We start from the raw sequence: 22180 nt of genomic DNA on the forward strand, positions 1-22180 counted from the left end.
GGTGCCATCTGGTGCCATTTGAACTTATAAATGGTCATAGAATCAGCTTTCAAAAATTTTTTTTTTTTTTTTTGCTGGAGGGGGGGTGCACGAGCACCCTGTGCACCACCCCCCCCCCCCCCCCTCGTCCGCCCCTGTGCTCTCCCCCCAACACTGTGTTCAGCTTACTGCGGTAAACCAAAAAGAAATGTAATTATCCGCACAGTCAATGGCAGAATGCTCACACGTTTTTGGATTGTGAGTCAAGCCTTGTAGTGATTGTTCTTCGAAATGTATCTATCATGACGCAATAATCCAGGAGACAAGTCAGGGTTATGTCTTGAAGACGTCACATTATGGCGTAAGAGGGTTCGACGTCACGCGAAGGAATTACTGAAAGTCTCGGTCATTGTTATTTTGAGCGGGCCGAGACTTGTTTTTTCTTCGAAATCGATCATTTCCACGTGCAAATGAGCAAACGGAAGTGGTAATGTTGCTAAATTTAGCCCTCGACTTGGCCATTCGGATTACTGTACAGTCGGTCGACTGCGGTTGTCCGCGGGTGACGGTGATTCGCTCATGAAACGCGCTTCTGGGGCCAGTTTCATAAGATAGCAGTGAACCGACTGACAGTCGATCGACTGCCCAGTCGATGGACTGTGGTTGATCGCCGGGTCACCGAAAAGCGCGTTTCATGAGCGAATCACCGTCACCCGCGGACAACCGCAGTCGACCGACTGTACAGTAATCCGAATGGCCAAGTCGAGGGCTAAATTTAGCAACATTACCACTACCGTTTGCTCATTCGCACGTGGAAATGGCCGATTTCGAAGAAAAAACAAGTCTCGGCCCGCTCAAAATAACAATGACCGAGACTTTCAGTAATTCCTTCGCGTGACGTCGAACCCTCTTACGCCATAATGTGACGTCTTCAAGACATAACCCTGACTTGTCTCCTGGATTACTGCGTCATGATAGATACATTTCGAAGAACAATCACAAGGTTTGGCTCACAATCCAAACAAGTGTGAGCATTCTGCCATTGACTGTGCGGATAATTACATTTCTTTTCGGTTTACCGCAGTAAGCCGAACACAGTGTTGGGGGGAGAGCATCACCGTGTTTTGCCAACTTCCGGTGAGACGACCCGCAGTCGGCCGACTGAAATTTTGTTCGTGAAACCCGATAACGTCGGATTACTGTGGTTCTCTCGGACAACTGCAGTTGGTCGACTGTGTTTCTGGCTTATGAAACTGGCCGGTCTCGGCTAAAAAAAATGTTTCACAAGGGTAGGCCGGTGTAACACGAGAAAATTACTCCCACGAGATTTTTACTCCGGAGTAAAAAAAATTTACGAAACTTTTACTCCCTTTACGAACAAACTACTCCCCCATAACAAGAGAAAATAACTTCCAACGACAGATGTGTTCCGAGTCAACATTTGGGTCGAAAATGTTACTCCCCTGACAAATAAATAACGAATAAATTATTCCACCCTAACACGAGCAGTTTACTGCCCACGCCAAGTGTACGCAACTTTTACTCCTCTGTCCCCTGTTAGTCTTGGTGGTGGAAGGGGTGGAGGGAGGGTAGCGCGACATTTGTTTGCGCTAGATCACATATTGGCATTATCCCTTCGCCCGCATCCCATTTTCGCGTACGAGATTTTTACAAGAAGTAAATATTTGGGGAGTAAAAATTTCGTGGAGGGAGTAATTTTTTCGTGCCTTGGGGAGTTCTTTTCTCGTACGAAAGTTGTACTCGGAGTAAGAATTTCGTACAAAATTTATACTCCGGAGTAAATAAGTCGTGGAGTAAAAATTGTGTGTTACACCGGTCTGTTAATATGGTATAGCTCATAAGAACGTCATTCCACTCAGAGACAAGAAGCTTACCAAACATCGATAGGTTGGCTTCTTTCTGTCGCTTTTTGCTGAATTAATTGTGCGGATATGATGAGCTGTCAGCCACGAGATTAAATCGTCAAAAATACCCATCCGCATAGTGGGCAGCTAAACTCTAAAATAGTGTATGTGTCCAAGTGGAATAAAGAATTGATCCTTTTTTCATGTTGAAGTCTGGGCAGATCTGTGATGGGGATGATGATGGCTTCACAAGACCAAGAATGGAAGGTATAAGATCTGTTAAACTGAATACACTCCTCATCCCTATTTTGTTGGTCTGTTTGCAGATTCCAGAAGTCGGGATGAACAAGTATGGATATAACTATCTCTTAGGGACTCTGGTAAGATACGCTTTACATGTTTTCGTCTGTCTGTTTCTTTGTGTGTGCAACCGTGCATATGCGCGATGGTGGCTACGAGCATGCGCGTATGTGTGTGTGTGTGTGTATGTGTGTACGTGTGTGTGTGTGAGTGTGTGTGTGTGTGTGTGTGTGTGTATGTGTGTGTGTGTGTACGTGTGTGTGTGTGTGTGAGTGTGTGTGTGTGTGTGTGTGTGTGTGTGTGTGTGTGTGTGTGTGTGTGTGTGTGTGTGTGTGTGTGTGTGTGTGTAATTCCCGAACCAGGTCAAGTCAACACTCATTCCCCTTTTCCAATTGCATAGTATATGTAATCATGTTTGGTGCTTACTCTCTTGTCTCTCTATGACCCGATTACAAGCCAATTATCCGTGTCCAATTGCATGGTATACATATTCAGGTGGGGTTTTTTTTCTTTTTTTTTTTACCTCAGTTGCATGCAGGATGCTTCAACCCATATTTTTTGCCCTATTTTTGTAATTTTTTTTTTCTTTTATTTTTTTTTTTTTTTTCTTTTTTTTATTTTTTTTTTAAAGGCGGGGAGCATCCTTCTTCCTTGGTCTTTTTCTGTATAACATAATCATTCAGGTTTGGTGGTTACCCTCTTGTCTCTATCACAGGACTTGAAGCGGTTGAACCCCAACTCCAGTTGTCCATTATTTTGCAATGTAGTTTCAGGTTTAGTGTTTACTCTCTTGTCTCTCTGTCACAGGACTTCAGGCGGTTGAACTTATCGCGCTATCGTCACGGCGGTGCCAACGTGACGGGCTTTCAGCTTCTTGACGTAAAACAGCAATCCGTGCGGGACCTGAGGCTGACGCTGCTCAACGGCAAGGGGCGAGAGGAAGAGGAGCAGGACGTCCACCCCTTGCCCGTCAGTGGATGATCTTCTTGTTGTTGTTGTTGTTGTTGTTGTTGTTGTTGTTGTTGTTGTTGTTGTTGTTGTTGTTGTTGTTGTTCTTCTTGTTCTTCTTGTTCTTCTTGTTCTTCTTGTTCTTCTTGTTCTTATTCTTCTACTTCTCCTTCATTATTGTCTCGAGAGTAAAACCTTTCCGTTATTGAACTTGTGTGAAATTGGGTTCATTTGTTGGTTTCTTTGATTCACAAAAACAGAGATGTACAGAGGTTTCAATAAAACTGTGCCAAAGAAAATAAGGCACAAAATGATGTACCCCAACTCACGCATTGGGCACACGGCTGAGGCACAAGGCTGAGAACAAACCACGGAGTCTAAATGGTTGAAATTACAACAAATCTTAATTTCAACCAGTCTAACGCCGCAGCTCTCTCCCAACTGGCTGGTAACTTGCTCGTGCACCTCGGCTCTCATGTCTTTAAGAAATAGTCTCGGTTGCAACAGGAAACTGCATAGCTTTGTCTCGTTCAATAAATCTCATTGGCAGTCACAGATGAAACGAGTCCGGATGCTGCAATGGTTTCTTTATGTCGTGATTTGGTCATTTGCGTCACTATTACGCAATTTCATTGACGTCAACATGACAAAGTGCTGACAAAATGACGCGATAGCGCAACGAAAAATGCATACAAAAAGACTCTATAAAACATCGCAAACGTCTTTGTACTGTGACAATCTTGCTGCATTCCATTCAAACAACACTTACCTTTTAGTTTTTGGATATTAAACAGATATTACAACCTTTTTAGTACAGATTTTAAATCTGTTTCTGTTTGTGCTTTTGCAAAATACTGAATTGGTTATCATGTTTTGGAACTAGCCAGTGACCTTGTGTGAAGGTCAAGGGCATGGAATGTTGGTAAACATATTGTTGATACCGTTGGCTATCAGTATGTGCAATATGAAAGCTCTGCTTGTTTTCAGCTCTGAAATGTGTTGATGTCTATAAAAGTGGGGAATGTAAAATGGCGACCGCGAAATTTAGGGGGTAAGATTGGAAAACTACCTACAGTTTCATTTTTTGGCATGGCCACAGCTCTTGAAATGAGTGGGCTGCAACATACTACATTATAAGGCATTTTCAATATCTCCGAGGCATTGTTTTTACTTCTTAAAATGAAAAACTGCAATAGCGCAACGAAAAATGCATATAAAAAGACTCTATAAAACATTGCAAATGTATTTGTACTGTGACAATATTGCTGCATTCCATTTAAACAACGCCTTTCTTCAATTTTCTGGATCTTAAACAGATTTTACAACCCTTTTAGTACAGATTTTAAATCTTTTTCTGTTTGTGCTTTTGCTAAATACTGAATTGGTTATCACGTTTTAGAACTCGCCAGTAACCTTGTGTGAAGGTCAAGGGCATGGAATGTTGGTAAACATATTGTTGATACCGTTGGCTATCAGTATATATGTGCAATATGAAAGCTCTGCTTGCTTTCAGCTCTGAAATGTGTTGATGTCTATGAAAGTGGAGAATGTAAAATGGCGACCGCGAAATTTAGGGGGTAGGGTTGGGAAACTGCCTGCAGTTTCATTTTTTGGCATGGGACTTGATATTCAAATTTTCACTATAGCTCGAGAAATGAGTGAGCTACAACATATCAATTTGTAGGGAAATCGGAATTATTCAGAGGCTTTTTTTTTCTTCTCTATATGAAGAAAAATGTAATTGCGCTAAGTAAAATTAATTAAAAAAGACGGTATAAAACATACCAAAGTGCTTTGAAATGTAATTTCTTGCTATGTTCTAATAGGTATAGCATTCACTTCCCCCCACAATTATCTAGCAAGTGGCTACTACATGCGTACTGTCCAATATTAGCCGTTATCTTTATGTACCCATTTTCACAAAATCAGAAGACACAAGGTTATTTAAAAAAATCACAACAAATTAAAAGTGCATGGGACTAGAAAAGTTCTCTGCAGATATATAATGTAGACAGAATGTTTTTTCTCCCACAAAAGTATTAACAACTTCTAATTATTCTGACCATAACTAGGCAGATCCCTTAACAGAGTTGACGTAACCATATTCCTGAAATAAGGGCACACTTCAAATTGATCTTACGAACGTAATGTACCAATTAGAAAGTCGACAAAATTTCAGAATAGGCACAAATTGTGCTTCGACATTTTGTTGTCAACGAGGATGAACTGTATCTGTGTTGAATTTGTACCCAGGTGACGGCAGCCTTGACGGTGGACGCCCTGCGCCTGATAGAGAGCGGCATTACCGGCATGTTGGAAGAGGACCCGGATGTCTTCCGCTGGATCTTCCGCCGGCGTGTCGTCTACAACTACAACCGTACCCGGGGTATCCCCTGCACCACCCGGCCTCCCATACCCTGGATGCATGGCACCAACATCCTCAACAAGATTAAACAGGTATTATTCTTCTTTGTGTGCTTGCAGTTTTAAGCTAATGAGGCAGAGCTCTATTTAAAGATCTGATGAACAAAGAGAAGTAAGCGCTCTAAATGCATACGACATGTGTAATAGAGTAAGTGACAGTTATTCAGAACCATTCTCCTGGCACCTGAGAGAGTAACGAGGATTGAAATTAACAAGCAACTGTTTTATCCTCAGAGCCGCTTCCCTTTGTTTATCAGATCTGTATGTGTTAGTTAACCTTTTGTATTTTACTGCCATACGCCTCACATGTGAATAATTTATAGAGAGTACGCCTTACGTACGGGATTTGAACTCACGACCTTCCAATTAGGAAGCCGATATCTTATCCACTAGGCCACTGCGCCCGTCTCCAGCCACTCAAATGCTAATATCTCCTACATGCGTTCTGCATATTACTTCATATTTGATGTACATTGGCTTGCAACATGGGATGATCAGATTGCAAAGTGTCAAGTTTGTGTGGTAAATGATCTGACTTGTATGCTCTTACGAAAGGGTATTCAAAACTCGAGGATTAACTTAAAAGTGCTAGGTTTGGAAGTGATTGGTGGCCACGCTAACCCGATTTTAGCCCTCTAGATTTTTACCTGTTGGTTTTTCTGAATGGCCACACAAAAACAATCCTCTGACAATATATAAGATGAAACAGCAAGTACACTCAAGTCCGACTAGTGTGGGAACTGCTCAGTGTCCAACCTCCTACTGTTGAGGCAATCAAAGGTTTTTTTAAAGCGTAAAAATCAAAGCACTTGACCTTCATACTTTGTGAAATTATCATCCCACGTCTCAATTCTAGGTCAAATGGGATGTAATTCGCTAAAACACATGTAGAGGGTGGCATTTTTTTCTATTGGGGGGAGGGGAGGGGGGGTCACCCTGTATCTTTCATCCCGTGTAAACGTAGGTCACCTAAACACGCATACACTTGTGTATCTCATCAAACGCCTTGAGGGCGTAAAACTCCATTATCATATAGGCCTAACCCATATCTTGTCCTAAAGAGGTGAAATATTTAGCCTGTAGGACTAAAAGCATTCTCTCTTTCCTGTTTAGATGTGCACCACTACTGATCTGGCGTGCCTATTTCATCGAACAAGACCATCATGTTTAAATTTGTAGTCGTATCTTTCCTGTCTGAAGATTCCGGTTGTCTTGTGTTCGTTGCTTTCACCCGCAGGTGTTTGTAAGCAAGAGATGGACTTCTTGACCTTTAAGCTGGACAAAAAAACCTAGCTGCTATTTTCATCCTCTGAACATTGTTTTTCTCTCTCTCTCTACCTCCAGAAATCGCCGAAGGGGTTGTCTGGAAGCCTGACCTTCAATCGTGACGGGTCACGGAAAGAGTACACCCTTCATGTCTACTCAATGGCGCTGGACAGAGGGGCCAAAAAGGTGAAGTTCCTGTGTTAAATGCCAGTCTGAAGAACTCGGAGATGAGTTTCATTATATATTTCAGTGTAATTGTTTGGAAAATTTGAGGAACAGGTTGTTACCATTGTATTTTCGTAGAATTAAAATGCAGTCAGATTTAAACATTTATTTGAATTAACAAAAAAACGAAAGTTATTGAATTTGATATATTTTATTAAGAGTATTTTGAAAGAGTTCTGATTATTTGATCACGATTTTTATTAAAAAAAAAACAACGAACACTGAAACATGTACATTCCTGTAAAAAAAAAGTATGATTACAATTATTTAGTTATGAATTAAGCTTGATTTATTTTCGGTTAATTAGAAGTGTTGCGTCTCATTACTACATATCTTTTTTGTCGTGTTTATTGCAATTTTTTTTAATTAGTGTAACCCTAGGTTTTTTTTAAAATACTTGACTTGTGAATGTACACTAAACTTTTTCCTTCTTATAGTTTCTTCTTCAATTTTTTTTTATTCAGGCAATTTGTTTAAATGTGACCCTCCACCACGAAATGAGTCGCATGTCACCTCGCGCGGTTCTGCGCTAGGCTTAATATAAGTCCGGGGAGTGTCTGGTAACAGTGTGAGGGTCACCTTAGTCACAGGCTTATAACTCAAACAGTTTTTCTAAAACGGTTTTCACCACTGGATAGAGCATAAAAAACTCTTTAGGAAAATGTAAAAAATATGAAAATCATGCAAAGGTGACATGCGAATCATTTCGTGGTGGACGGTCACAAATGTTGTCATGCAATGCACAGGTCGTAATGGTATAATGCATAGGACGGAAAAAGACTTGTTGAATTCAATAGACAAGCAATGATGACAGATACTGCTCTACAAGGGTGTAACATGATGCCTACTTCAGCTTTATTTGTCGTTCTCTCCTGCTTGCTTGCTTTTTTGTCTTGCCTTTTTCTCGTTAAAGAGTTATCTACCTTAAATGCTTCCTGCTTGCTTTGGCTTTTCCTTTTTTTATTCCTTTTCTTTTCTCCGTTCTCTCTTTCTTTCTGTATTTCGTTATGATGAAGTTAAATAATGCAGACCACAATGCGAATATTGTTTTCACCAGACAAAAAAACTACACTAAATAGTCTCCCAACAGATTTATCCCAAAAGCTTTTTTCTGTTCACAGATCCGAGTAAGAATGAATTGTAAAGACAAATCCATTAAAAGAATGCTTCCTAATAACAACACATCTTTCTTTGGTGTATTTGGCTTTATGTAATGCAATGACTAATGAAATGTGTGTCATCAGATCGGTGCGTGGTCGACGGACAAGGGATTTATTGGGGTCCACATGGAGCCAGATGAGAGTGCGGCTGGCAGACGGAGGGGTAAAGGCGCCCTCAACAGCACCAAGACCATCACATCCATCATTGTGAGTGCTGCTGTGTGCTGTGGTCATCTCGTGTGTAACGTTGTGGTTGTTGTGGTTGTGGTGGTGGTGGTGGTGGTGGTGATGGCGGCGGAGGGGTAAAGACCCCCTCAACAGCACCAAGACCATCACCTCCATCACTGTGAGTGCTGCTGTGTGCTGTGGTCATCTCGTGTGTAACGTTGTGGTTGTTGTGGTTGTGGTGGTGGTGGTGGTGGTGATGGCGGCGGAGGGGTAAAGACGCCCTCAACAGCACCAAGACCATCACCTCCATCATTGTGTGTGCTGTGGTCATCTCGTGTGTAACGTTGTGGTTGTGGTGGTGGTGGTGGTGGTGATGGCGGCGGAGGGGTAAAGGCGCCCTCAACAGCACCAAGACCATCACCTCCATCATTGTGAGTGCTGCTGTGTGCTGTGGTCATATTGTGTGGATCGTTGTGGTTGTTGTGGTTGTGGTTGTGGTGGTGGTGGTGGCGGTGATGGCGGCGAAGGGGTAAAGGCGCCCTCAACAGCACCAAGACCATCACCTCCATCATTGTGTGTGCTGTGGTCATATTGTGTGTAACGTTGTGGTTGTTGTGGTTGTGGTTGTGGTTGTGGTTGTGGTGATGCAAAGTAGCCCCACCCCCCTCCCCTCCTGTCGCCCTCCAAATACCCCATCCACCTATATCTTATGAAACCATATAACCGACAAAGGAAGAGAAAACGTGTGTCCCCTCCCGTGTTTCGGCCGCTGCACCGCCAGTCTGTGAGTACTCAATCCTGTACTAATCCGCCTCTCTGTGTGAGTACATTCATCTTGTATCAATCCGCACGGCAAACACCAGACTCCCGACCCCCGTGCCTGGCCCGTGTAACGACCATCCATCACCTCTCCAAGTAGAAAGGAAATAGGAGGCCAGAAGACTTCTCAGATCAGACGAAAGGCCGCAGCCCCGTCCAAAGCTGTGGGCACGCTTCGGACTTTATGTGTGGGGGCCAAAACGTGCCCCGGTGTGCCGCCTCAGATTATGCTGAGCACGTGCTATCGTCGCCTCGCTTTTGTGATTGTGTCAAATGCGACCAGGATTTTTTTAATTTTTTTTAGGGGGGGGAAGGGGTGTGTGTCTGCGTCTCAGTGCCGAGGGCTTTGAAAATAATGAGAAAATCGTTGATTTTGTATTTATTGATTTTTGTGTGTGTTGGGGAGAGAGACTGGTAGGTGATCGATCACATGCGATGTGTGAACCGGAGAGGTTGCACGTTGTTGGAGGATTGACTGCTGGGTTATGTCTGCCATTTTATGTAGAAGAGTAGAACAGAATTGGAGGATTGACTGCTGGGTTATGTCTGCCATTTTATGTAGAAGAGTAGAACAGAATTGGAGGATTCACTGCTGGGTTATGTCTGCCATTTTATGTAGAAGAGTAGAACAGAATTGGAGGATTGACTGCTGGGTTATGTCTGCCATTTTATGTAGAAGAGTAGAACAGAATTGGAGGATTGACTGCTGGGTTATGTCTGACATTTTATGTAGAAGAGTAGAACAGAATTGGAGGATTGACTGCTGGGTTATGTCTGACATTTTATGTAGAAGAGTAGAACAGAATTGGAGGATTGACTGCTGGGTTATGTCTGACATTTTATGTAGAAGAGTAGAACAGAATTGGAGGATTGACTGCTGGGTTATGTCTGACATTTTATGTAGAAGAGTAGAACAGAATTGGAGAAACGGAGAAAGAAAAACAAGGTGCGTTAAAGCGATGTCAAAGCATTTCGTCCATCTGTTGGCCTAAAAAGATGTAACTGAACACACTGGATTTTTTCACTAATTCTTACGAGGAATTGACCCTGCATAGGGGACAGTACCAATAGTAAACGCCCTATCCCTACTTTTAAGCGAAATCGTTGCATAAGGGGGGGGGGGGGGGCGCTTACAAGGTAGTTTACGGTACTAACAGACATCGGGTTTTGTAATATTATATTTGATTTCCTAGTCCAGTCAAAACTATTCTTGGTACACAGGCAGACATATCATTATATGAATACATATATTTTAAGCAAAGGATGTGATGAGGTTTTGAATTATTTTGTTGTTTTTCTGTTCCAGTCCAAACCATTCTTGATGTACATGCAATCAAAGATGGGTCAACCATTGGTTGGCAACGATAGGTTTGAAGGTACGTGTTCAGCCAGTTTAGGCTGGAATATATGGCCAGGAATCTGTCAGTGTGTCCAAAAAGTGTTACACAAACACCATTTTTTAGACTTGCTTTATCTTATTAATGTTGTTGTGGGTAAGAAAGGAGATGTGGTTTTTCGCAGAATAAAACAGTTTTTATTGGTATGGGCCACCTGGGGCAGTTAAAAACCCGTTATAAACCGTTATTTTCTAATTTTTCACCGATCTTTATGAAATGCTGTGGTTAGGTTGGTTGTCACTAACTGAATTTCAACAAGAATAAAAAGTTGATTTTTGGCAGTTAAAAAACCGTTAAATCCCGTTTTTTCACCAATCTTTATGAAATTTTGTGAGTAGGTCCGTTGTCCATAACTGAGTTTCAATACGTACTTTTCAGAAGAAAAACAAGCTTTTGTCAGTTATAAACCGTTATTTTCTAATTTTTCACCGATCTTTATGAAATGTTGTGAATTTCAACAAGAATAAAAAGTAAAATTTTGGCAGTTAAAAAAACGTTAAATCCCGTTTTTTTCAGGAATCTGTCAGTGTGTCCAAAAAGTGTTACACAAACACCATTTTTTAGACTTGCTTTATCTTATTAATGTTGTTGTGGGTAAGAAAGGAGATGTGGTTTTTAGCAGAATAAAACTGTTTTTATTGGTATGGGCCACCTGGGGGGGGGGGGGGGGGTCAGTATAGTGTCTTGAGCACTTATAGTCCAGGCATATTAGAGAACAACGTTGAAGTGACAATGACTAGGTTTAAAATGTCCCTTATCAGAAAGTTCAACCTCATTCCTTTGATGTTTATTAAACACATTTTCATATAAAGTTGGCGCTTCATACGGAAAAATGGCTTTGAAATTGACCCAAATCCTTCTTTGGGCTCTGTAAATGTCGTTTGGGGGTATGGTTGTAAAATGGTATCTACTGGTCACCCCAATGTATAAACTGAAAACTCTTTCTGCACCAGAACACGCAGAAAGGATTGTATCTGCCTGATGTCTGATGCTTTTCAAAATCCCCAACCACTAACACCTTCAAAACGGACTTTAACTGACACTGTTGTTTTTCCCTATATAATCCTTACTATTTTTCCGAGACGTCGTCGTGTTGTGTATTTAGCTTGCCACAACCTCATACATGGTCCTAAAAGTTAAAGTTGAAGAAAATACTAAAGATAAATGAAAAAGCTGACGCAGTGTCATTCGCACCGTGAATCCCCCCATGGGAACATACTAAAGTCTGGTTCCAAATAGGCTCAATTTCCTTCTATTTCTTTGTATTTCTGCCTCGTAGGGGTAGGGGTGTTCAAACCAAAGGCACCTTTAAACCAAAATTCAAATCACACATCTTACAATACTAAGACACTCAGCAGTAAAAGGGTGTCTGCTGGTAAAAAATTCCAAACAATCCTAAAAGTACTTCACTACTAAAAGTGCTTTTAAAAAGAGCCGTTATTTTTCCCTCTATATTCAGTATTGTGTTTTCTGCGAACATGTAGTCTATTTAGATGGTTGTCGTGTGCACTTGAGTTGCTAAAGCGTTTTCAGTTGGGCATATGTCGAAAAGCAAAGAATTAGCCCTTTGAAAACCATCAGAACTGTCACACAAAAATAACATTTACCTATCTCACCAACTGACCAAACATAGGGCTTTTCCTTATGTATTATGTATTGTCGTGTTTTTTGTAGCATACTTGTGAAAACAGCCACCACTGTTGTAAATGATACTTTAAAGAGCATTATTTCATTTTTACAGTTGAAGGACAACCTGGACTGCCGTATATTACAGCTGTTTTACAATCAGCCAAAATTTTCTTAACAAACGTATGTTAAGAACAACTCCCATAGTGAAATTGAAGGAAAACAAATTGAAAATCCCCCTGCCATAGAGGAGCTAAAGAATCAACAATAAACGACTGCATGGATAGCTTGATGCACGAATGCATTGCGGACATGTTTGTCTCCAACCAAGAGAAAGTTCCAAAAAATCCCTTTTGTGCTTCTTATTATACAGTGACGTCAAAGACAGCCTTTTCTGCTGTTCATACATTCAGGGGTTATGGTTACACTAAACGACGTAGTTGTAGCCATACTGCCATCCAGATTTATTTTTTCCTTGCGAGCAGTCACAGGGTGTTTGTGCTGTCTGCCAACCGTTAGATGACCCCGCCCAAGTCTGTTAAGGGACCGTTTGACCGTTATAGAACGCGTCTTTTTGATTTTTTGGCACAGTTGGAAACGGTTGATTTTTATCCCTACCATTGTTTCCAAACATTATATAGGAATGTTTTGTGAACAACGGATAATAGCCGCTACTCGCATGTGTAGCAAAAGTGAGCGTACATACTCACCCTGGTCGTCCAGCCGTTGTCCGTTGCCCGTCTTTATCTGTCTGTACTGAACATTACCTTTGGATATTTCTCCAACGCTATGAAGTGAAGAAACACCAAATGTTGCAAAATGTTGTATGACCCCAAGAGCTCAAAAAAGATACTTGAGAACCTTGACCTTACCATAAGGTCAAGGTCACAGGGAGAATTAATGTGGTCTAAAAACTGCAAAATTTCACATTGTGCCAGTTTTCTGGAAAACAAATTAAAAACAGCGGGCTTAGTTTTGTATGGTATACAAGAAAAAGAAAGCCTTATCTTCTGATACCATTTTGGTTGACCTCGCTTCAATGTCAAGGTCAGAGGAGCCCTTCAAAGTTGAATTGTAGACATATTTTGATGTGAGCTTGCCCCTTTAACTTTACTATGGACGATATCTCTTACAAACTTAAACACTGAGTGGGGCGTTTGTTAGAATTTCATAGTGAGCCACATCTGGTCACATATCGTTAGGGTCAAGGTCACATTGACCCCTATGAAAAATGTGACCAAGCCGGGTAAAGAAATCCATGTGTCTTGGTAAAAAATCTTAACAAAGCAAAGCCCATGCGACTCTCATGCTTGACCTTTGTCTTAAAGTGACCTTGACCTTCAGGTGACCTTGAAGGTGAAGGTCTAACAACTGAAGCTGGCAAGGACATTGTACACTATTAGAACTGTTTTACAGATTTTTCCTACCAAATTACACATGACCTTTGGCCAAGGTCAAGATCATCAAAGGTCACACATCACAAGGCTATCAATTCAAGACATAGGAAGCATAAACATACTTATTGGCACTTTCTACAAAGAGACATTGTCACTTTTAGTGATTCAATTGCCCGTTTCAGTCACATTTCATAAGGGGCAAAGTGACCTTGACCTTGATGATATGTGACTAAATGTGGCTCAATATCAGTATATAACATGTGCCCCACACAATTATGAAGTTTGAAAGATTTTTTTCATAGTTCAGGGTCAAGGTCACTTCAAAACATGTATACAATTCAACTTTGAAGGACTCCTGTGACCTTGACATTGAAGCGAGGTCAACCAAAATGGTATCAGAAGATAAGGCTTTCTTTTTCTTGTATACCATACAAAACTAAGCCCGCTGTTTTTAATTTGTTTTCCAGAAAACTGGCACAATGTGAAATTTTGCAGTTTTTAGACCACATTAATTCTCCCTGTGACCTTGACCTTAAGGTAAGGTCAAGGTTCTCAAGTATCTTTTTTGAGCTCTTGGGGTCATACAACATTTTGCAACATTTGGTGTTTCTTCACTTCATAGCGTTGGAGAAATATCCAAAGGTAATGTTCAGTACAGACAGATAAAGACGGGCAACGGACAACGGCTGGACGACCAGGGTGAGTATGTACGCTCACTTTTGCTACACATGCGAGTAGCGGCTATTATCCGTTGTTCACAAAACATTCCTATATAATGTTTGGAAACAATGGTAGGGATAAAATTCAACCGTTTCCAACTGTGCCAAAAAATCAAAAAGACGCGTTCTATAACGGTCAAACGGTCCCTTAACAGACTTGGGCGGGGTCATCTAACGGTTGGCAGACAGCACAAACACCCTGTGACTGCTCGCAAGGAAAAAATAAATCTGGATGGCAGTATGTCTACAACTACGTCGTTTAGTGTAACCATAACCCCTGAATGTATGAACAGCAGAAAAGGCTGTCTTTGACGTCACTGTATAATAAGAAGCACAAAAGGGATTTTTTGGAACTTTCTCTTGGTTGGAGACAAACATGTCCGCAATGCATTCGTGCATCAAGCTATCCATGCAGTCGTTTATTGTTGATTCTTTAGCTCCTCTAAGGCAGGGGGATTTTCAATTTGTTTTCCTTCAATTTCACTATGGGAGTTGTTCTTAACATACGTTTGTTAAGAAAATTTTGGCTGATTGTAAAACAGCTGTAATATACGGCAGTCCAGGTTGTCCTTCAACTGTAAAAATGAAATAATGCTCTTTAAAGTATCATTTACAACAGTGGTGGCTGTTTTCACAAGTATGCTACAAAAAACACGACAATACATAATACATAAGGAAAAGCCCTATGTTTGGTCAGTTGGTGAGATAGGTAAATGTTATTTTTGTGTGACAGTTCTGATGGTTTTCAAAGGGCTAATTCTTTGCTTTTCGACATATGCCCAACTGAAAACGCTTTAGCAACTCAAGTGCACACGACAACCATCTAAATAGACTACATGTTCGCAGAAAACACAATACTAAATATAGAGGGAAAAATAACGGCTCTTTTTAAAAGCACTTTTAGTAGTGAAGTACTTTTAGGATTGTTTGGAATTTTTTACCAGCAGACACCCTTTTACTGCTGAGTGTCTTAGTATTGTAAGATGTGTGATTTGAATTTTGGTTTAAAGGTGCCTTTGGTTTGAACACCCCTACCCCTACGAGGCAGAAATACAAAGAAATAGAAGGAAATTGAGCCTATTTGGAACCAGACTTTAGTATGTTCCCATGGGGGGATTCACGGTGCGAATGACACTGCGTCAGCTTTTTCATTTATCTTTAGTATTTTCTTCAACTTTAACTTTTAGGACCATGTATGAGGTTGTGGCAAGCTAAATACACAACACGACGACGTCTCGGAAAAATAGTAAGGATTATATAGGGAAAAACAACAGTGTCAGTTAAAGTCCGTTTTGAAGGTGTTAGTGGTTGGGGATTTTGAAAAGCATCAGACATCAGGCAGATACAATCCTTTCTGCGTGTTCTGGTGCAGAAAGAGTTTTCAGTTTATACATTGGGGTGACCAGTAGATACCATTTTACAACCATACCCCCAAACGACATTTACAGAGCCCAAAGAAGGATTTGGGTCAATTTCAAAGCCATTTTTCCGTATGAAGCGCCAACTTTATATGAAAATGTGTTTAATAAACATCAAAGGAATGAGGTTGAACTTTCTGATAAGGGACATTTTAAACCTAGTCATTGTCACTTCAACGTTCCCTTCACTAAAGTGGCTAAGATGCCTGGACTATTAAGGGGAGGTTCTAGCATGAGTGAAAGCGATTTTTCCCAAAAAATGTGATTTTGGGGTTCTTGCAATAATGGGTAGATAAAACATTGTATAGTATTGTGGTGGAAGAAATTTCACCAAATCATTAAACTGTTAAAATGACAGTTTAACCGCCAAAAAACACTCTGCTCCTTGTTTCTTGGTCCCTAATCGTTGGATTTACACCACCATTGGCACAGTCATCCATTGTCCCTAACTGATCTCCAATACAAACTTTTCAAGAAGAAAAAGTTAATAATTGGCAGTTAAAAAAACCTTTATAAACCGTTATTTTCTAATTTTTCACCGATCTTTATGAAATGTTGTGGTTAGGTTGGTTGTCCCTAACTGAATTTCAACAAGAATAAAAAGTTGATTTTTGGCAGTTAAAAAACCGTTAAATCCCGTTTTTTCACCAATCTTTATGAAATTTTGTGAGTAGGTCCGTTGTCCATAACTGAGTTTCAATACGTACCTTTCAGAAGAAAAACAAGCTTTTGTCAGTTATAAACCGTTATTTTCTAATTTTTCACCAATCTTTATGAAATTTTGTGAATTTCAACAAGAGTAAAAAGTAAAATTTTGGCAGTTAAAAAAACGTTAAATCCCGTAAGATCTACTTTATTCATAGGTTTGTGTGTGTTCGTTTGTAAGAGCAGTGAGTGATAATAGCATGACGTTAGGCTTTTTGAGCTAGCATCGTGGCTTACGCGCTTAGGACGAGGATGTTAATGACAAAACCAGGAAATCCCAACAAAGTGTCTGTGCATCAGTCATTCCTGTCCCTTTTCTAAGTTACACACACACACACATACATACACACACACACACACACTCACACACTCACACACACACACACACACACACACACATACACACACAAACACACACACACACACACACACACACGCACGTACACACACTGAAAAAAACATATGCAAGCATCAACATTTCAACGAGACAAACCCAATGCTGGTGTGTCGAAGGAGACAGCCACAGCGGGCTTGTTCGAATCAAAGTATCACACCATATCTTCAGCGTATTACCAATACCTGTCCCAAGAAAGACCAGTTGGTCTAAGAGGACGTTAAACCCTAATAGTCAGTCAGTCAGTCTCTCTCTCTCTCTCTCTCTCTCTCTCTCTCTCTCTCTCTCTCTCTCTATTCCTGTCACCGCCCTCAATCTGTGCCTTGTACAATGATCTGGTAATTTTATTTAAGTTTATTTTATTTTATTAATTTTATTTAAGTTTTTACCTTGTGTTTTGTGTTGAAAAATAAATACATACTCCAGAATTGACAAAAAGTGTCTTGTACATTTTACGTGTTCTTTGTAAAATATTGCCCCAGCCCCTCCACCTGTGAAGAAAGGACACCTGTCTAATAGGGACACCATTACCATACCCCAAGGGTGTCCTTTAGAGACAGGTTTTACTGTACTGCCGAACAACACTTTTCTTCCAAGTTCCATTGTAACGAAACACTTGCCTGGAATTGTAATGTCTTTTATACACTTAAATACCTGCCCACAGATAAAATGGAGCCACAACCCAAAACCAAATATAATATCCCATCTAAAAAAAAAAGTCACATCCCCAAACGCAAGATAATTAACCCTAACTGCCGGATGCAAATTGAAACACATTTTTTTCATTAGTTTTAATTATATTTTGCCTGAGGAAAACAAAACAGCCTGAAATGGACTGGGTGGTCGAGTGGTAACGCACTTGCGCTCGGAAGTGAGAGGTTGCGAGTTCGAACCTGGGTCAGGGCGTTAGCAATTTTCTCCCCCCTTTCCTAACCTAGGTGGTGGGTTCAAGTGCTAGTCTTTCGGATGAGACGAAAAACCAAGGTCCCTTCGTGTACACTACATTGGGGTGTGCACGTTAAAGATCCCATGATTGACAAAAGGGTCTTTCACGGCAAAATTGTATAGGCATAGATAAAAAATGTCCACCAAATACCCGTTTTACTTGGAATAATAGGCCGCGAAAAGTAAATATTCGCCGTAATGGCTTGAGGTTTACTGGCCGATGTGAATGCGTTATATATTGTGTGTAAAAAATGTCTGTTTGTCTGTAAACAAATTCAATTTCAAACGGCAGAAATTAATATGTAAAGCGCGGAGAGCAACGGTTAATCGTGGTTCGCGCTATATAAGCTCTCATGATAATAATAATAATAATAATAACAAGTCGCGTAAGGCGAAAATACAACATTTAGTCAAGTAGCTGTCGAACTTACAGAATGAAACTGAACGCAATGCAATTTTTCAGCAAGACCGTATACTCGTAGCATCGTCAGTCCACCGCTCATGCTCGTGGCAAAGGCAGTGAATTTGACAAGAAGAGCGGTTTAGTAGTTGCGCTGAGAAAGATAGCACGCTTTTCTATACCTCTCTTCGTTTTAACTTTCTGAGCGTGTTTTAATCGAAACATATCATATCTATATGTTTTTGGAATCAGGAACCGACAAGGAATAAGATGAAAGTGTTTTTAAATTGATTTCGAAAATTTAATTTTGATAATAATTTTTATATTTTAAATTTTCAGAGCTTGTTTTTAATCCAAATATAACATATTTATATGTTTTTGGAATCAGAAAATGATGGAGAATAAGATAAACGTAAATTTGGATCGTTTTATAATTTATTTTTTTTTTTACAATTTTCAGATTTTTAATGACCAAAGTCATTAATTAATTTTTAAGCCACCACGCTGAAATGCAATACCGAAGTCCGGGCTTCCTCGAAGATTACTTGACCAAAATTTCAACCAATTTGGTTGAAAAATGAGAGCGTGACAGTGCCGCCTCAACTTTCACGAAAAGCCGGATATGACGTCATCAAAGACATTTATCGAAAAAACGAAAAAAAAAAATCGGGGATATCAATCCAAGGAACTCTCATGTAAAATGTCATAAAGATCGGTCCAGTAGTTTGGTCTGAATCGCTCTACACGCACGCACGCACGCACACACACACACACACACACACACACACACACACACACACACACACACACACACACACACACCACGACCCTCTTTTCGATTCCCCCTCTATGTTAAAACATTTAGTCAAAACTTGACTAAATGTAAAAATTAGATCGCATGACTAACCTACCTCCCTAAGAATATTTGCAATTGCCAATGAGCTTTGATCATATAAACTAAGAATGTCACAGACCTATGGGTAACCAAGCACCACTAACACCTACACAAAACCACCAACCCCCCCCAAAAAAATTCAACAACATTCGATTTTCGACTGAATCATTCAGGTATGAATACTTTTTCCTTTCAAACATTGTTTTTATCATGTTTCCTAAGAAATCACTCGATTTATAGCAGTTTCATTCTCAACAGTGATGTACGTTACTATTTGGATGACGACCATGCACACTTTACCCGTGGGGCTGGGCTCGTCCATCTCGCACGTAGGTGTGAAAGTCCTGTTGTCATTGATAGATCATATGCAAATGACCAAGGGAGACTAGTTAGGTCACGCTTGTCACAACATCTCGGCAAAACGAGAACGTTTTATTTTGGTTATAAGTAATTTTTCTTTACACAAAATCAACAAATCGTGTCGATTTTCACGAATCACAGACAAAGCATGCATTGCAAGCAATTTTTAAAATATTATTTTAGACTTAGTAGACTGTGTGAACCTCGAAATCGATCTTTGGCGGCCATCTTACATTTACCGCGGACTGTACGACCGTTTGACTGACCGATACCGAATTTACACAAGGATAATAACGTACATCTCGCATCACTTTTCCAAGCGAAATGAACGAAGTTGGCAGCTCCGTCGAGCTCATTTTTGGTCTCATTAAACACTGCATTCATTTCCTGTCTGGTTTGTATGAAGGATTTACCGGTCGCGCACGTGTTCGGAGTACAGTTCTTACAAAACTGAAAGCACCCAAAATCGCGTAACGCTTTTTTCTCCAGAATGACTAGGTAAGGTTGGAATCACAAGTCCGTTATTCATTGCTTACGGCATAAATTTGCCACCATGTTATACCAAAACGTTCATCCATTCATCCTCTTTCATCCAACACAAAAATGTTCTTTGCAAAAAAAGTTTATTAGAAGCAGGAGCCTGCCAAATAATTCAAGCGGGCTCTTTCCTTCTTTCGACGCCATGACAGATTCTTGGCCATATCTCTGATAGTCGACTGCATTCATTCCTCTTCTTCATAGTCATACCAACAGACATACGCCTCTCTCTCTCTCTCTCTCTCTCTCTCTCTCTCTCTCTCTCTCTCTCTCTCTCTCTCTCTCTCTCTCTCTCTCTCTCTCTCTCTCTCTCTCTCTCTCCCCCCATCCCCACTCACACAACGTTGCAGTGTATCAAAGTTAAGAAATGATTCTGTCACTCCTTAATCGAGTTGATCAATAACAGTTTTACTGTTCTGTTTGTTTGCTTGTTGAAATAAGTAAATCGTGGTTATAATTACTTAGTTAACTGAAGAAAGAATTCACTGATAAAGCAGCTTTAAATTTGTTTGAAAGATATACACACAGACACACAGACAGGCACACAGACATACGCATAGACAGCCACATAGACAAGCATACAGACAGACACAGACACACATTCAGACGCACAGACAGTCACACAGACAGACACACAGACACAGACACACAGACAGACACACAGACAGACACACACACGCACACACACACACACACACACACACACACACACACACACACACACACACACCCACACCCACGGACAGACAGTGTGGATGAACCAACATGTGTTCCTTCATGCAGGCTACGCCCTAGACCTGGCGGAAGCCCTGTCAAAGGAGGTGGGGTTCGAGTACCACTTCCGGCTGGTGAACGACAACAACTACGGCATGAGGTCACCGGTCAATAACACGTGGAACGGCATGATTGGCGAGCTCATCAGCAGGGTCAGTCGCCCTGTGTGGCATGCCTTTAGTCTTAGGCCAACTAAAAATATATATTTGTTTAGGGTAACGTGACCAAAAAAGATAGGGTCGGTAGGTCAGCTTTTTTTTTCTTTTTTTTTCTTAAATTTAGTCGGTTACTTCCCTTAGTCTCGGTATGGTTCACAAAATCTGCCAAAAGTTGGAGTTTTATTTTAGAAATGACAAAAAAAGTGTAAGGGTCGGAGGGAAAAAATAGGGTCGTTCGGGCTACCCTAAACCAACATATATTTTTATTTGGCCCTATACATTTTGTATTTCCGAGCACTGTCGCCCTTTGTGGTATGCCCTTAGTCTTAAACATTTTGTATTTCCAAACGCCCCGCATAGTTTTAAACACAGGAGCTTGTATCAATGTGCCGATCGTTTGAAGTACAGTACTACAGTAACGCCAAAGGAGCAGAGTACTTCAATCTACCGGCACATTGATACAAGCTCCTGTGGTTTAGAACATAGTCAATTGCCTGCATGTGTGAAAGTTTCATAGAATAGTTTTTATATTCAAACTTCCTGCATTGTTTAGAAGAGAGTGAGTTAAACATGGTATGTTACCCTATTACGTTTTGAACCCTTAGTTTACTAAAGGTTTGTGTGTGGGATTTTGTTACATTTAATCATGTTTCGACTTCAATTTTGTTGTTGAATGTCTTTGTCATTATGCGGAAACACCTTGTCGGCGAAAAACAACAAACAGTAAGAAGACTGAAGACAAAGACTCAACAGTTTGTACAGGGAATGAGTAAATTCACCTGCGACGACCCACAATTCTGAAAAAACAGCGTCTTAAGTTTTCACAGTTTTGACAAATGTTATAAATCACTTTCAAAATTATCATTTTATTGCAAGGAAGCGGATTACATTGACAAAGGAACACCACATAATGATTTTATGGTGTTCAAAGGACAGTCGAACCTGCCCCTTAAGACCACCTGTCTAAGGAGACCACCCAAAAGTATCCCCAAGGGTGTTTACTTAATAAATTACCTGTGTAAAGAGACCACCTGCCTGTCGAGACCAAAGACCACCCAATTTCGGTCCCAAAACTGTAGTAAAATTAATGCTGAGATCTCAAAACACGGTTTGAACGTTTAGGGGCAAAATTTTGGAGATGCAACTTGTCTGCATGCCGACGTAGCACGAAGTTAGTACTTAAAGAAAGACTACTTACTCCGGAGTAAAAAAGAATCTCGTTACGAAATGTTTACTCGCGGGGAGTCACTCGTACTCCCCCGTGAGAGCACACATGTCGTGCTCAGGGGGAGTCCTTTTTT

General features: G+C 40.6%; 1 protein-coding gene across 1 annotated transcript in view; it reads left to right on the forward strand.

The window, feature by feature from the left end:
* Nucleotides 1-22180, forward strand: part of LOC138969536 (glutamate receptor 3-like) — a gene marked incomplete in the record, with an annotated part of 138329 nt that overhangs the window by 98607 nt on the left and 17542 nt on the right. Inside the window, 7 exon segments of the mRNA XM_070342363.1 lie at nucleotides 2171-2224; nucleotides 2952-3113; nucleotides 5346-5549; nucleotides 6861-6968; nucleotides 8252-8374; nucleotides 10461-10530; nucleotides 20731-20873. Of these exon segments, the coding sequence (XP_070198464.1) occupies nucleotides 2171-2224; nucleotides 2952-3113; nucleotides 5346-5549; nucleotides 6861-6968; nucleotides 8252-8374; nucleotides 10461-10530; nucleotides 20731-20873 (864 nt within the window).

This window comes from Littorina saxatilis, linkage group LG6 (genome assembly GCF_037325665.1).
Source record: "Littorina saxatilis isolate snail1 linkage group LG6, US_GU_Lsax_2.0, whole genome shotgun sequence".
Lineage (NCBI taxonomy): Eukaryota > Metazoa > Mollusca > Gastropoda > Littorinimorpha > Littorinidae > Littorina > Littorina saxatilis.